The 17,857-nt window shown below is 34.3% G+C and overlaps 1 protein-coding gene across 1 annotated transcript; it reads left to right on the top strand.

The window, feature by feature from the left end:
* The first annotated feature begins 244 nt into the window (after positions 1-244).
* On the top strand, positions 245-14,664 carry LOC132724213 (stabilizer of axonemal microtubules 5-like). The gene is made up of 8 exons (XM_060709034.1): positions 245-397; positions 2,973-3,529; positions 6,861-6,967; positions 9,521-9,752; positions 10,939-11,057; positions 11,483-11,681; positions 12,094-12,182; positions 12,982-14,664. The coding sequence occupies exons 2-8, from the start codon at positions 2,977-2,979 to the stop codon at positions 13,144-13,146; spliced, it is 1,464 nt and encodes a 487-aa protein (XP_060565017.1). The 5' UTR covers positions 245-397; positions 2,973-2,976; the 3' UTR covers positions 13,147-14,664.
* Positions 14,665-17,857: the final 3,193 nt, after the last annotated feature.

Genomic DNA, 17,857 nt, shown 5'->3' on the forward strand with positions numbered 1-17,857 from the left:
TTCTTTTAACGCTATTGAATCTAGACATAAACTTTGCCTGTTATAACAGTGTTCTGTTCACGTTCTTCAATATAGGCCTAACGAATAGAAAACTATTTAACAAAACAAAAACAAAAACCCACTTTCAATTTAAGCTGCCGTTTATTTCTTCCACGTCGCCAAACGCTTGTTTTTAATGTTCAGAGGTAGTCTCCCTTGTCTTTATAGAGATTATCCCCCTTGATCTCCCGTAGTGATCGCACACAATAGGTATTATATGGAGCGTGTGCGAGTGCTTTATTTCTACCATTTAATTCTTTAAAAATAAAAGAGATCAATAAACAAAGAAAAATATTGACACTATTGTAATGATTTCTAAATAACGGATTTTATCTAAATAAATAGTTAACGGAGAAAGGTAAGAGCTATGACTTAATTTAACCCATTGCTTCATGAGCATTTTGTGAAAAATGGCTGTTTTCATTGAAAAGTCTCCCGTTACAAGTTCAAATTGCTATAATACTATAAAAACTGCTTCAACACTAATCAAACTTGGCACAAATGTTGACTGGACCATTGTCCTTGCAACAACATGCTCAGGCTTAAATTTTCTGTTACCATGGCAACGAGGGGACATCTCAAAATTGCCAAAAATCACTATTTTGCGTTGATTTTTTCCATCAAAATTGATTTCAAAGTGCTGCAACTTCTCAATGGATTGAGATAGAGTCAAATGCTTTTCAGCGTTGGTTACACGTTACCTTATGATCAATCTGGGGTCATTTACAGCCTCTCACAAGTCCAAAATTTTCTTGGCGATGAGGGGGACTCTGCCCCCCTTCAAACTCCCCCCAAACAGAAGGGGGCACATCCCCCTTCTGGCAACCCCCTGATGTATCTTTTGGTTGGGGGGCCGCGCCGAAAAAAGGGTCACTTTTTTTAACAACATTTCTCAAACAAAAACAAGTGTTTGGGGCCTAAATAAGGCATTTTTTCATCATTTGAGACAACAAAAAAGGGGGGGGGGTGAAAAAGGCGTTAAAAGGCGTGTATATGAAGTAATGGGTTAACAGAAAATGATGAAAATACTTGAAATTACCCTAAATCGCGTTTTTTCATGTTTAAACATGGCCTGTCATATAAATTTGAAGAAAAATTGTTGTTTTGTAGATTTTTTGATTTTTTTCATTAACCCATTGCTTCATGAGCATTTTGTGAAAAATGGCTGTTTTCATTGAAAAGTCTCCCGTTACAAGTTCAAATTGCTATAATACTATAAAAACTGCTTCAACACTAATCAAACTTGGCACAAATGTTGACTGGACCATTGACCTTGCAACAACATGCTCAGGCTTAAATTTTCTGTTACCATGGCAACGAGGGGACATCTCAAAATTGCCAAAAATCACTATTTTGCGTTGATTTTTTCCATCAAAATTGATTTCAAAGTGCTGCAACTTCTCAATGGATTGAGATAGAGTCAAATGCTTTTCAGCGTTGGTTACACGTTACCTTATGATCAATCTGGGGTCATTTACAGCCTCTCACAAGTCCAAAATTTTCTTGGCGATGAGGGGGACTCCGCCCCCCTTCAACCCCCCCCCCCCAAACAGAAGGGGGCACATCCCCCTTCTGGCAACCCCCTGATGTATCTTTTAGTTGGGGGGCCGCGCCGAAAAAAGGGTCACTTTTTTAACAACATTTCTCAAACAAAAACAAGTGTTTGGGGCCTAAATAAGGCATTTTTTCATCATTTGAGACAACAAAAAGGGTGGGGGTGAAAAAGGCGTTAAAAGGCGTGTATATGAAGTAATGGGTTAATATAATATACATGTATTCTAATTGTTACTGTACTGTACTGTAGGCCTATGTGTTTTAAAAAAAAAATCATTAAAACTGATTAAGTCAAATTTGTCATCAAACTTAGTATATGAACTTGAAGATATTTTTCTCATGATTGTTTAAATTATAATTAGAAGCACTTACTTTTTATAACAATCGCAACATAACAATTAAAGGGCTGTCAACTTTTTGCGCCTCTTGGGTGGTGGGGGTGGGTACTTTTACGTTAACCAATTTTCAACATTTTTCAGGTCCGAGAATGCGGTACTCTTTATGATAACAAAAATTATAAAGATTTTTTTTCTTTCATACAATAAAGGAGTCGCATCGTGGCAGTGCCCACCAATTTTCTCTTTTTATTTAAATGTGGCACGGAAAACCTTTCCTTTAAAAACACGAGAAAGCTGATGACAATCATAAATCTAAAAACTTTAGCATTAAATCAGATCTTTTATATTTCAAATAAAAAATGATTGTGTTTTGATAGATTTACAAGACGTGTATATATTATTTACATGAATGCCTTATAATAATCGGCAATAAAACATTGTTATAAACATTGAAGGAGTAGAAAAGAACAGAATGCCAATTTGTCATTATTGATAACAACTTCGGGGTACAATAATCAGCTATCCTATTTCGGTGTAATATTTTATTATGATATGTGTATAACACCGCTGCAGAAAAAAAATGGAACACAATGACAATAAAATATTTCTGTCAAATTACAAAGCCCTTTAAAAAAGAATGAACATAAGTTTTCATACACGGTCCTGTTACGATTAATTAAGATCCTGACCCACATTTCATCTGGAAAATTATATATATCTAATTATATACTGTGAATATGTTCCAGGTATTATTAAAGTAACACTATCACTGACTAGACTAAAAGAAAGAAGAAAAAACGTACGAATACTGAATTAATTTGCAGATTTCTTGTGTAAAATAATGTTTTTAATTTATGCAAGAATAAGTTGTGAATCGAACTTTTTATTTTCCTAACATGAGAAAATGCTAAAGTAATGAAATAATTTTCAGTGCCTGTTTGATCTTATTATAATATTAGTCTCTATATAGCCAGGGTCTTCAGCCTTGATAAACAGCTACTCCTTTTTTACACACGTGAGTCTGTTATTTTTTCATTTCAGAAATATGACTGTGGAAGTTGCAGCACCAATAACTAGGCCAAAGACGGGCCAGGCCTTCCTCGAATCAACAAGTTTCAAAATAGGACAAGATGAATTGCTTACAAATAACCGAATGAACAGTATTTTCAAATCAGACTTTCCTCCATATGGAGCGTACGGACGGACACAAGGTGCCAAGCCTCCGCCTCTTTCGGAGGTTATGCATAGAGATCAAAGCTTTTTCAATGAAAGGGAATCGGAGACCACGAAATCCTTTGAGTATAGACACTTAGCCAAACCGGAAATTCAGGGCGCGAGCGGAAAATTGAGAGTTACGAATTTCAAAATGGATAGAGACCTTAACAAATTCAATGTTTTCGAAACGGTTCATAACTCTTATTTCACACCTAAAATGGCGGATACTTACAATAGAGTGAAAGCACCTACAATTAGAGAGAGTTACATACCACAGGGTGATAAGGAAAAGGAGTTAATGCCCCTGACTGACTACAGAGATCGCTATAAGGGCCATGATACGCGTGAACATAAAACTATACGAGCAAAGTCAATGCACGAAGGTAAGGTGACTGAAAATATTGACATTTGTAAAAGGAAAACACGTTTATGATCACTATTACCCCTCTTATATTATAGCACAGTAACTGTTGTAGTTATCATGTTAACTTACTCATTATTTTAAGAACATTACGACAAGAAGATTGTGTCCATAATGTAACGATATTAATGCGTTCGTATCGTGTTAAAGTAGGTACTTTATAGATAAAACTATTGGTACTATCAGTTTCTAGCTTGCACAGACGAGGTTTCTCATCTTTTATTCATCGAACGTATTAAACCAATCCATGTCTCTACAATAAAACAATACGCACGCCACTTTTACGATATACAAATCGAACAAACTATAATTAGTGAGAAACATTTTGCGATTTATGTGTTTCCATTGTACATAGATAAACAAAACTAGAATTATAAAACTTGAATACTACTACCTGTATATGTCATCTTCAAGAAACGTTATAAAAAGATTATATCAATAAATATGAATGTGTGTCTGCCACTCAACCAATAGGTTATGGGTTGGAGCCCTATTCGGGTCACAACCATCTTCCCGTTCATGATATCGGTACTCGTTTTTGTGTATGTAGCAAGCTTGCCTGAAACAATTATGTTTAAACTAACAACACAGTGACATAGATAATACATGGGCAAATTTTAGTAGTTCCTACAAAAGGGACCAATGATAACAGAATTCAGCGTGCAGTGTTTTCCTACCAGTGCATAGGCCCCAAAGTCAGCGATTTACTTTAAAATCGTTCGATCTTTTTAATTTATTTAAAACTAGTTGAATAAGTAGAAACAAACATTTAATATAGAATAATTATTCATTTACAAACAAACTAACTGAAAAATGCCGTATTTTAAACACATATTTGTTTTTGGTCTTTGTTCTACATGTATAAATGTTTCAATATAATAAATGTTACTTTTTTCCTTTTAGAAGGGGTTATTTTTAACATTTCGTGCTGTTTTAGTTCGCACTATGGGGTAAGCCACATACATATTTTATTTTTATGTACGGCTTTATCTATATACTTAAAAGGGCTACAGAATAATTTATTTGTCTCCGTAAAGTGGTCTTTTACATGGCACATTGGGTAGATTAAATTGTAAACAATCTTGTAGTGAAAGATTAAAAGATTAGCGCTGTAAACAATGTTTCCCATGGCTTATTTTCCGTCTAGATAACCTGTTGGCCTATTGTTCGAATACGAGATAAAGTTAATAACAAATGTACGTTAATAACGAATCACTGAGTACAGTTATATAAGTAGACCATTGATTGTGCTAGCCTAAGTTTATTTTGAATATATACATTTGTATTCTAAATAATACATTAGGTATTTTTCCGCTCACTATAAGGTTAAGGTAGGAAACGAATAGTACTCATGAATGAATTATAGGGATTCTGAAATAAACTCCCCAGTATAATTGCGACTTAAAGTCAACGTATTCAGATGTCATAATAGATAAGGAAAACATATACATGTAAAAAGTAAACGAATTAAAAGTTCCATTTTCATATGAGTATTTGTAACAAGTTTAATCGAATAACAGATCTGTTTCTATGACAGCACTGCTGTAGTGTGGCTTAAGGGCTGAGGGACAAAACTGCTCACATACCAACATGCGGTATGATCTCGGCTTATATCATATATCAATGTTTTGGACTTTCGGCTTACTTGCTTTCAACTGATTTAATATATATGATTTCGACTTACTAAATTGATACTATTTCGGCTCACCTTACTGACACGAGTTCGACCTACCTTACATTCCTGCAATAATTTTGACTTACATTAAATTGCTATCTTCACTCTCGATTAACCTTACAAAAATGATTTTTGACTCACCTAATTTACATCATACGTTTGTCCTATATATAAACTCTGTCTACATGTACTTACCTTACTAAAATTTATAAATGCTTTCGACTTGTAGACATAACTAAAATGCTCTTAAATGATTTTTGCCCTACTTATATATGATTTTGAGTTACCTTACTAATATGATTTCGACTTAACATCTGAATCCAACTATTTTTGCTTAGCTTCGTCACTTCGTCACTAAGAAATTAACATTTTTCTCTATAACAAACACTGCTGATATATCGAACATGCCTATATCAACGCCACATATACGCGCCAAATTCTAATGTTCCTTTAAAAAGATCATCAATATCGAATATTTAACAATTTAAAGCATATTTTGTGATTAAATCGCCGTTACCTGTAAAATATGTAGAACATTTATTACAAATATATTTGACTTCAAAAAACATTTCAAATTTCAGTTGTTTATTTTTATGCCCCCACAATGTGGGAGCATATAGCGTTGCACTTGTCCGTCCGTCCGTCCGTCAGTCCGTCCGTCAGTCCGTACGTCCCGAAATCTTGTGAACGCAACTCCTCTTAAACCGGATGGCAGATTTTGCTTAAACTTACAGGGATGAACAACCTTAATGTGTAGATGGTAGTAAAGGAAGGAATTTTCGCTGCGACCAAATTTAACAGAATTATGGCCCTTTGTTGATTTTTTCACTAGATACTATGTAGAAATTTTGTGAACGCAACTCCTCTAAAACCAGATGGCAGATTTTGCTTAAACTTACAGGGATGAACAACCTTAATGTGTAGATGGTAGTAAAGGAAGGAATTTTTGCTGCGACCAAATTTAACAGAATTATGGCCCTTTGTTGATTTTTTCACTATATACTATGTAGAAATTTTGTGAATGCAACTCCTCTTAAACCGGATGGCAGATTTTGCTTAAACTTACAGGGATGAACAACCTTAAGGTGTAGATGGTAGTAAAGGAAGGGAATTTTTGCTGCGACCAAATTTTACAGAATTATGGCCCTTTGTTGATTTTTTCACTATATACTATGTAGAAATTTTGTGAACGCAACTCCTCTTAAACCGGATGGCAGATTTTGCTTAAACTTACAGGGATGAACAACCTTTAGGTGTAGATGGTAGTAAAGGAAGGAATTTTTGCTGCGACCAAATTTTACAGAATTATGGCCCTTTGTTGATTTTTTCACTATATACTATGTAGAAATTTTGTGAATGCAACTCCTCTTAAACCAAATGGCAGATTTTGCTTAAACTTCCAGGGATTAACAACCTTAATGTGTAGATGGTAGTAAAGGAAGGAATTTTTGCTGCGCCCAAATTTAACAGAATTATGGCCCTTTGTTGATTTTTAGTTTTCAACTTGTGGCACATGTAGTCCAAAAAATATTTGACCTAGAGTCATAAGATTGACAGAACAGTGGCGTGTGGGGGCATCCGTGTCCTATGGACACATTTCTAGTTTTGTGTGTTTCAGGTGGACCACCTACTATCAAGGGTGATGGTCGGACTAGTAATTTTAATACGACACACAATGATACGTTTATGGGAGAATATGAAAAACCAGTTCAAACACTTCCAGTCGTAAGTAAAAAAACTAAAACACTATAATATAATTTGAGTGAAATGTGTATTATACACAAATTGTTGTAACCCAGCGTTATTTCATAGACAAGTGCGGAGATAGCGTGAGAAACGAGTCGTGTTTGTACTTACTGTCTGTCCTCGTACTGCCGAATATTTTGGCGCCAGCTCGCGGTGCGGGTATATTTAGCATCCTGTAAGTTAAGTCTATTCAACTAGACCAGAATAAAGTTTTAATGGAGGAGCAATTTGAATAAATGGAGCTTATTTTTAAAAGCAACGACAAGTTTGTTTTTGATGTGGATCGAATACACGAGCGACAAATACTAATAATAACAAATACTATAAGCATTTAGAAAATTAGGATAATAAGAAATTGCATGATTGTGTTTTTCTTATCAATGCATCTATACTTGATCGAGAAATTGGTTAGATTACGACGATCTCGACTAGCTTTAAACAAGTACGCGTCAAGTGGGTTAATGTCATTTGATGTCACTTGCAACATTTGATGTACGAGACTCCACGCAGTTTATGAGAAATGAAAACGTTTTATTTGATTTTTTTAAGTTGAAATTTCAATAATCGTTAAAAGTAAACAATATTCTATTTTGAAAATACATTTTAGGTTAGAAAGATCAAGTTGATTTCTTAAACTTATAGTACATGTAGTGCAAGTGGTAAATAGTCTCTTAAGTTTGTTGTCATCTCATGAATAAAAACTAACATTAAACTTATACGCTTTCTCGTTTAAGGCGCACACTTTCTTTTACTTGTTTTCATGGGATGACACGAAAATGTCACATTGAAAAGTTCCATTATAACCGCCGTATGAACACATCTGCGAATGTTTCTAAATTCTAAGTGTCACCAATATTCATAGTCTGCTTAAGCAGTGCTAGGGTGGGTGGTGGGTAGTTTGCACTTGACATTACCGTCCATGTACAGGCTCTTTTTGACTACAATTCTCATGGTATTTGAAGAGAAAAATGTAGATGGTATCTCATACGGAAAACTTTGCCAATTATTCATACTTTGACAGAGAGGGGTGAAAATTGGAGTTATGTAATGCCCCTGAAAAATTATCCTGTCTTCATCATACACAATTCTTGATTGTTTTTTTTTTCGCTCACCTGAGTACAAAGTGCATCACAATAGTTCACCATGAGCACTTTGTACTCAGGTGAGCTATTATGATCGTACTTTTAACGACGTCAATCGTTCGTCTGTCATAACTTCAGTTCATACCAACATTTGGGATTTATGGGATTTTTATTTGATGTTTATACATGTGGCATTTTCCACATGAGAAGTAAAAATGTCTGTCTGAACAGGCGGAATGTAACTTATAAACCATTCGCTGTTGGCCCGCCAGTCCGTCCATTATCATGTCGTCAACTTTTTCATTCAAACAACATCTCCTCTGTTACAACTTGGTCAGGGGAAGGTAGTGGTTAAGGTGTCTGCCTCTCAACTCAGAGAGCTTGAGTTCGAGCCCTGCTCGGGTCACGACCATGTTTTTTCATATGACACCAGTACTGGTTGGTTCCAGGAAGCGGACTCGAAAATGATTAATATAAGTTATTCTTGTTTTGCAATCGAGCTTAAACAAATATGTTTAAACCAACAACTTGGTCAGATTTGATGAAATTTGCCCGTGCTGTTCCGAAAGTGAAGCTGTACCAAAAATTTTTTCAAATGGTTTTGGTCTGGTAAATGTCTTGGTCAGAGGCGCTAGAACAGGTCTTTAAAAATTTTCTCCTCTAAAACCGTAAAGGCTCCACCAAACGAAATAAGAGCCATGGGGTCAAAATTGGCCTCGTCCCTGGGTCATTGATTTTTCTTACATGTATATTGAACATATAGCAAAAACATTCAAAAAAGTTTTCTTCTTTTAAATGTTGCTCAGTTTTATACCAATTTTGCTATCATTTGACCCAGTGACCTTCATTTTGTGTTTTATAGGTATATACATTCACAGTTTTAGATACAGTGGCTGTTAAGCTGCTGCACTAGTTTCTACTGTATTGTTTGGAGCTTCATCTTTGAAATTTTGACCTATTAAACAATATGACCCGTCATTTAAGTTATACTTAACAGTATTGAGAGTTACAACTATGTGCCTACCCTACTGCAGTAACATGCTAACACTTTTAATATTGAATAGAACTCAATCCGTTACTGCACTAAGATTACGAGATGTAGATTTTAACTTTAAAAATCAAATGACATATTTTGATATTTTGGCCAATGCCTGCATTAACAGCCTTTATGGTCAGGTGAGCGCTATAGGACTATCATGTCCCTCTTGTTTAAAGTTTTTTGATTACTATTAATGCAGCAAAGAAACCGGTAACTGCCATTTTTCACTTAACATACCTGTAGAGTAGCGAATGATTATAATTGTAGGGTAAATTAGACCTTCTATAAAAAAGCTAATCATGAAACCCCCTCGTCTAGCGTCCAAATATTATTAACGCTTAATTTCTGCAAAAAATATTTCCGCGTACGCATTGTTAACTGGATTGTTGAATAATTTGTTAATCATTTCAGCCTCCAAGTTACAATGTACCTGTAGGAGATCCTAATAAAGTTGTCGAACGTGAAACAACCATGAATGCATCGTTTCAAGATGTCTCCAACCAGAATCAGCGTCAACAGTACAGCGTAGAAGAAGTCAGCCGGGTACTAAACCAGACCAACTTCAAGCAACAAGACGGTCATTACAAATGGAACGATTACAGGAGCACGGCTTTAGCCTCCTATATGCCCGCATCTGTACCAGGTATATTTGCATTTATTATACATTTTTGTCGCAAAAAAAAGATAAAAAAAGAGCAAGATATATTGTGCTATATGTAAAAAAACAAAGTATTAATCGTGCGAACAGTTTTCTATCTATATAATACAATGTATAAAGGTACAGTGTTTGTATCGTCATATATATAATGTTTTTGCCCCCACTACTGTATCCGTGTCCGTCCGTTCGTCCCGCTGTTTCGCTGTCACGTTGTCCGGCTTTACGCTGTCCGTCCATTGAGACGAAACAATCGAATATGGGGGCATCCGTGTCCTAATGACATATTTCTATTTATAATCTGATGTTCAATTGTGATATTTGTGTTGTCCCGGAAATGTATATAGCAGTTCGCGGTATATAGCCTCGTATGTGATAGGTACTTTCTCTTACCTGATACATGTTAAGTGGTCAAAGATGAAAGAAGTAATTTACACTTTGCAAACTACACTGACAATCCATGTGTAATATCAATAGGTTGTCAATAAAAATACGAAATAGCCCTTACAGCGTTAGTCAGTAGATATAGGGCGATAAATACTGCAAAATCAGTCATAAGTCGCAAATAACATGTAAATTATTAATTGAATCTTGAATCTTTTTACTTTAAATCTTAGTACTTTTTTTTCGAGTTATGATTTACTTTAAATATTTTGGCTCATCTGGAGGCATGCAGCTTTAAACGAGATCAATGGCATTATGCTATAATTACCAAATAATGATATACATAAATAAGCCACAGAGCTATTTGTTTAGAAACCATTGAAGATTTGTATTTATCACACACCCGTGCCGATTTTGCGACTCCGTAAATATGGTATTGCACGGTCGTGCATATATTTTGACGTGACGTCATTAGCGTTATTCAAACATAGTGTAAAGACGCGCTAAATGTTAGCGTTCTACTATAGGCGCGTCAACGGAAAATAACTCTTATAATTATTTCACTTTAAACGGTCTTTATTTTGGGTATGTGATAAATAGAATATTAAATGAGTGTAAGTTCAATACTGAATTTATTGCACTCGTTGAATAGAATAATATTATGCTCGCCAGAGGCTCGCATAATATAATTTTATTCAACTCGTGCAATAAATTCAGTATTGAACTTACACTCATTCAATATCCTCTATTTACTCAATAATTTATTAATTTGATGTATTTTTTCTCATAGTTGAAAGATACCGGCCTAACAAACATAGAAATCACAGTGATTTCCCCGAGGGTGACATGGACCCCAGTCGAACCAATGATCGCGTCAGCCTGACAACAAACAGATTTTACCACGGCAATGTAAATATCACATATTGAACTGAATATTGTTTTGATTAAAAAAAATCCTAAGTAAACAACAGATGCAGATTATCCCAATCTTAATGGTAAAGCAGTCGACAAACTAATATATTTTTAAGAAAATGAGAACGTTTCATCGTTTCACGAACAAAGTGTGTTATCTAAGAATTGTGAATGAACATTTTCGATAAATCAAAGAGTAAAATGATTCATGTTTTTAAAGTCATGGATTTCAAAGAATAGCTATCCAAAATGTTCTTTGTCGATTTTCATTGGAGGTCAGCGAGCTTTCGTAGGCACGTGCATATTTATTCCATATAAAGACTGCATGCCGAAACCTACTCTGAAGTACCATACTTACCTACACAGGGTTATTAATTGTGAACCATATTAATAGATTTCATGCATATTTTAATAACTTGTAGCCTCCGAGAGGTCTTCACAACAGTATTGTTTCTGGAGCAAACTTGCGAACCAAAAGTAACGTCTGGTTCGGTGAACCGCCGCTAGGTGGCTCTTTTTACAACACAACCAACGCTGGAACATTCGCTGCCAAGTCTGTACCATACTCTTATAACAGAAACAGTTTCCACAAAGACAGTGATATACCGTTGGATTATTACAGTAAGTTTTGTTATAAGGCACATTTGATTATTGCAGTTGTAATGTTACACGTCTGTAATATACAATATCTACATGCATATTCCAACAGACACTTACCTTACGCGTTTCTTGATTAGTTTTAACCGTCATATCTTCCACAAGAAACTGCCTGCTTGTCTTCACGATTTTTTTCTCCGTGATTTAAGCCTCTTATATTTTTCTATCACTTGACATTGAAAGATAACATAATTATACTTTATTAACGGAATCGTCCGTAAAGTGTGAGAACACATATTATCATTACTTTGAGCGCATACTTCAATCAAAGGAGACGAATTTGGAGTCGAAGACAAGACTTACTATAAACACGGAGAACAGGTTCCACACCGACTTTATTTATATGGTCCAGAAATCTTTTCTTATTCTTCTTCAGAAAATGAAAGAAACCACACTACGTCGTACACAGATTATCAGAACCCCAGACAGGCTAGAACAGCTCCAAATCCCGTAGCTATCAACAATGTATGTAATTCTTTTATTTTAACGGCTTTAGCCCGTTCGTGGCCGAGTTGTTAAGCTTCTTGACTTCAAACCACTTGCCCCATATCGCTGTGGGTTTCGGATCCCGCAAGTGTCATTGGATTCTTTCACGTCAAGAAGCTATTCATCAAGCTTACGGACCGTCGGTGGTTCTACTGAAGTACCCGTTCGTGCCTGAAATGAGGTCTTCATTCAACTGTAAAGCTGAAAAGTGACCATAAGACCTTACGTACAACCCAACCGAGCTTTTTAGAAACATAATAATACTACACATCCTTCGAAAAGACGTCAAATTGGTATACAAGGTCGCAATGTAGTATTACCTTATTAAACCAGACATGTACAAATGTATGTTATTGTATGACAAGAAAAAAATTCTCTGAAAGAAATTGAAAAGCAAGATTGTTTATTTATACTTTATGTATTTTTTTCACAGTATTTTTTTCGAAGATATAAATGAAAAATGAATTTCGAAGATGCTATATTTTGATCACATACATGACCTACAATATCTGTATCTTGCCATGTCGAATTGAACTACGCCATGCACCAATGGTGTCCAGATGTAATTGGTCTATACAATAACCTTTGACATGGTCATTGAATAGGTCTTCAAATACAACAATTAATCGATTGCCTTGATAAAAATGACTACAAGTTTTTAGATGTTCAAATATGAAAACTTCAAACTTTAAATGAGCGAGCAACTTCCAATATTTTCATTGTATGGACATTTTTCTGACTTTTTTTGCCTAACCACATTGTTTAATTTGTTTTCCAGATAAGCCGATCACATATTATGCCACCTTTGAGAAACTCCGGATTCTTTACTACCACTCATAACGACACATTTACGCCTAAAAGGGCAGATAAATATTCATATGACGCTGGTCGTTTACAGAAGAGTTCTGTCCCTTTGGGAACAATGACAAAAATTGATGTATAATGTAAATTTTCTACTCTAGATATTTTGTATAACATTCATGTCAATAAAACTGATTTGCCTGAATTGTATTTTTCCCTAGGAATATTAAATATGTTGTGCTTTGAAAAGAAAAAGAATTTTAACGAATAAATTCCTTTTTGGTAAATAAGAAATTTCAAGGTAGGGCTATACAGGCTCTTATTTGGGAGAACACCTTTTTCTTGATGAGATTAAAAAAAAAGAAGAGAAAACTTTCCATCAATAAAAGTCAAATCTCCATAAATCATGGAAATACATGATCATCATGTATAAAAGATGAACGTGGAGTTGATTTGGCCAATATAAACTGATACTCATTGTTGGTGTACTTACTGCTTGTTTCGTAATTCATAGGACGTGCATGAGTATCAAATTAACAGAAAATATTCTATATTTTTATGTGTGCTGTGGCGTGCAATATGTATTCTTGCTCCAGGCGAACTACTTTATTATACTCTGTAACAACTTCATACATTCGAAGGAAATGTCAAAGAATCAGAAATAGTACGAACAATGCTACCATTCTCAGTTGTCGATAAATCATGCAAGTCAGTCCCAAATAGTCCGACGTACTGTAGTGCTGCGAATAAGGGGTAAATTGTGGCGGCGTTTACATATCGTCTGTCCCCGCACATTCGGGCCAATGCGGTTGTGTTGATTCACTGAGGATATAGTGGTGTCCAAATCCCAGTGAGCAGACAGTTAAAAGAGAGTTTTCCATGATTCATAATTTGAAGTCCATTTTTAAGGGCACAAAGGCCTTACACTGATTGTTAAAGTGGGAAAATTAGAGACAGAGACGATTTTGGAACTACGGATCAATTGGCGCCCCGCGACGGTTTCATCTACTTTGCCACTTATCCGTTACAAAAACTTGAAAGTCATACCACATTTTCCAGATATACAGTCAAAAATATTTGAAATATCATTTTAATTCCAATCTTGACCAGATTACTACTGATCGACCACAGGGGTCTTTCAAATGGCTGTGTAACATGTAAATGTATTCGAATAATCATGTCTGAAATGTATGTGTAGTTTGAACAGTCACAGTAATAACTGCCACAACTTAACAGAGATGGTGTTATATGTTCTAGAGTGATATTCAGTGACTTATACTCGTGTCTACAAGTACACAATTTAGTTAATCAAGCATCGGTCGTTTACATCAAGTTTTTTTTCCTGAAAACATTTGGCATTCATGCTGGAAATATTCTTTGTGGTTGCTAATCAAACCTGCAAAATGAAGTATGTGACAACGTATGATGTATTTAGTCGTCTACTTATTGATCAGTATTATCTTGTTTTTTATATATACATGTATATTTTACAGTCCTGTTTATTAATTGTTAATTGTTTTACACGTTTTACAAAGAAATTTATTATTCTGATTGTATATTTTATAATGTTTTACTGTAGTCTAGATGATGAAATTGAACCATTTTAATTGCTTATAGACCATGTACAAATAAATATTTTCAATAAATAATTTAAACATTTCGTCAAATGTTTCTTCTTTTTTATATATTTTCATTGTTTTTATAATATTTTTCAAACATTGTTTTTCTCGAAAAAGTAAAGTCGTAAAGCAAACATCATGAAACGATATATATTAACATGACGGGTTTTGTACATTATAAAAATATGTAAACTGCTTCTAATATTTTCATTCACATGGTAATAATGTAAACCTTAAAGAACGCCAAAAGCGCAAAATTAAAAATGTTGCAGACTCGGTTTGATCAAGAGTCTGCAATTAGCTTCTGGCCCCTTGCATCGGCTTAATTAAGCATTACGTGAATTCATCTCTAAAACATAATTATTATGGATGTTTATTAATTTAGAAAGATCTGCAGATGTATTCATGCGGCGGTTACATATTTATCAAATGAAAAAAGAAACAAGTGCAAAAAGGTCCTCTTTGATTTCTACCACCGTGTCTTGATCTGCGATGTCTAGATTTTGCAAGTCACTCAAATAACTAACGGGTATATAACAAGTGCGACGCCGAATATGTTTTAATGTTTATTCCAAATATATGTGCGATTATACAAAATTACTTTATTATGTAAATAATAAATATATAAGAGGAGGCACATTTTCGTCAAAAAATAGCGTGCAAGCGAGCTTATACTATCTCAACAAGTTATTAGAAGAGGAAAAGGTAAAGCTCTTAATAACGATGTGGCGTGCAACCTTGCACGATAGAGACCCCATCAAAAACAAGTTTATGATCATCGCTTAATTTGTGAACAGTTAAGTGTTCTTAACGTCAAAGTACAAATAGGTAAATGTCTAAAATCAATAGGTTCAATGTAAAGATAACTTAATTTCGTGAAAAGTAATAACAGATTTTTTTTGGTTACAGAGAATACACGTCGTTCGTCTTATTGCAATGGGCTGTAATAATTGACACATGTACCATATACGTATACTATACAACATCATACATGTATATGATTTTGCAAATTATTCCATCAGCGGAATAATTAAAATGATAACAGACCTAGTTTCTGTGAAACACATAAACTGGTATTATCTAAATTAATTTTGTATTACATTGTCATTATGTAAAGAAATAACATATCGCATAATGATATAGTTATACCTCAACACCGCACAAACTATGGTAAAAAGACTATCTGTTATGCGATGGTGCAAAGATTTGGAATAGAATACCATCTAATATAAGTTCTTCTAATTCTCTAACATCTTTTAAAAATAAGTATAAATCAAAGCACAGAAGGCGTTGAATTTGTTTGGGTCTCAGAATGTCAGAAAGGTGAACGTTGTGAGATTATAAACCAATTTGTTTTTGTAAAGTGCCACCAATGCTTTCCAGCGTTTTAATTGTAGTAAATTGGCTATAAGACTAATTTAAACACTGATATTCAATCCAATGTTTATTTGACTTAAACAATTAGAAAAAAAAAATGAGTTGCCTTTACTAGGTTGAACTCCAGCCCTCTCGCTTCCTAAGCGAGCGCGCAAACCCCTCGGCCACGGTGAAGTTATTTGTTAACAACTTGAAGAAAACTATATTATTCTCTATTAGGGTGTGTAACGACGCTAACTGTTTAATACAGATGTTAATAATCATGGAGCTTACTATAAGCATGTATATCTATAAAGAATAAAACAATATTAGAAATCTTCGACCATTCGGGAATTATTTTGCTTGAAAATTAATGCACCTGTCATTTGACCATCTTTACGCAGTGATCTCTCCTGAATTTTTCGGCGTTAGTTTACATATAAAGGGAAGTAACCGCTTCAAAAAAGCGGACTACTTTCGGTACTTGCAATTAACAGCATTAGAGTCTGAAATTTCGCTACCATTATTTGTTTGGTCTTACACCTGAACCAACCTTTGCTTTTTTTCCATAAGTAAAGCTGTAGTGAGTTAGTATTTTGTATGGAATACAAAAAATACCTCTTTGTTTACGTTGTTAATCTGTGTTATTAAATTAACAAATCATTTCACTTAACCCTGCTGCTTTCTTCATGTAATTATTATCTAGCATACATGTAGTTTAAAATCATTATCATCCACTATATTACCTTAACTTCAGAGAAAAAATACATATTCATTTTTGAGGCTTTATCTGTCTGTCAAATTTTAAAGGCCTGGTTCATATTTTTGTCCAGCTTCATCATTGGAAATTAAGATGATATATAATGAGCTGCTCGGCATATGTCAGTTTAATATTCCAGACACGGTATGCATCCAAATCATCACGACTTGATGATTTACCAACAGAGAAATAATAAATGATCAGATAGTTTTATTTACTTCACACAGCTACCTCTAAATAGATGGAAATTTTTGTTTCTTTGAGCAAGGGGTCTAAGCACACATGTATCAACCTTTGTTGGTGATTTTCATCATGATGCAGGGGCTTTCTGCAAAATAAGAGCAGTTTTGTATTGCTTATGTTTGCATAGAACAGCATAGAACAATGGCAATCTAATACAGGACTACATTGACATAAGTTAAAAAATAAAAACATTAATTACGATATTTTCACTATTATCTAGACTTCGAGCCAGTAATTATCATTAGACCCTGGTATTATCAGCAAGCCCTGATAATATGGATACATACCGTGCTTAAGTAGAATGTAAAAAAAAGAGAAAGTAGAAGAAAATCTGTCATGTGTTAGGAGTCATTTTCTCCAAAAAGATTTGACGCCTTGGATAAATAATTTTTGCAAATTTGACAGCTTTATATGCAAAATTTTGCGCATACTTTATAATTTACTGAAATGGAAAATTAAAATGCATTATCCATGCTGCATGCATGTTTGATAAACACGCGCAGGGACATCAGTAGCATCTTAAAAGTATCATTCAAAATTTATATTAGCACGCGTGTTCATCATCAACGACAAATTTGCCAATATTTTTCTAAATAATATTCCCTAAGCGTTAAATTATTCAAAATTTTAGACATTTTGTAAGTGGTATGCACTTGTAATTATTTCAAACTTCATTATAAAAATACTGTAACTGTCATTTAATTGCTGGCAGAACGAATTAAATGTTGCCTGACAGCGTCTTATGTGAAAACAACTTGTTTGTGTAAATAAGTAAATAAAAGCCTTGCTCATAATCTGTTAAAACTAAATGTATATTTACAATATTTTGTTGTCGTTCAAGTGGTTAATAATATTTACATACGGTAATAAATTTT

The sequence above is a fragment of the Ruditapes philippinarum genome, unplaced genomic scaffold (genome assembly GCF_026571515.1).
Source record: "Ruditapes philippinarum isolate M1 unplaced genomic scaffold, ASM2657151v2 ctg4419_1_1_1_1, whole genome shotgun sequence".
Lineage (NCBI taxonomy): Eukaryota > Metazoa > Mollusca > Bivalvia > Venerida > Veneridae > Ruditapes > Ruditapes philippinarum.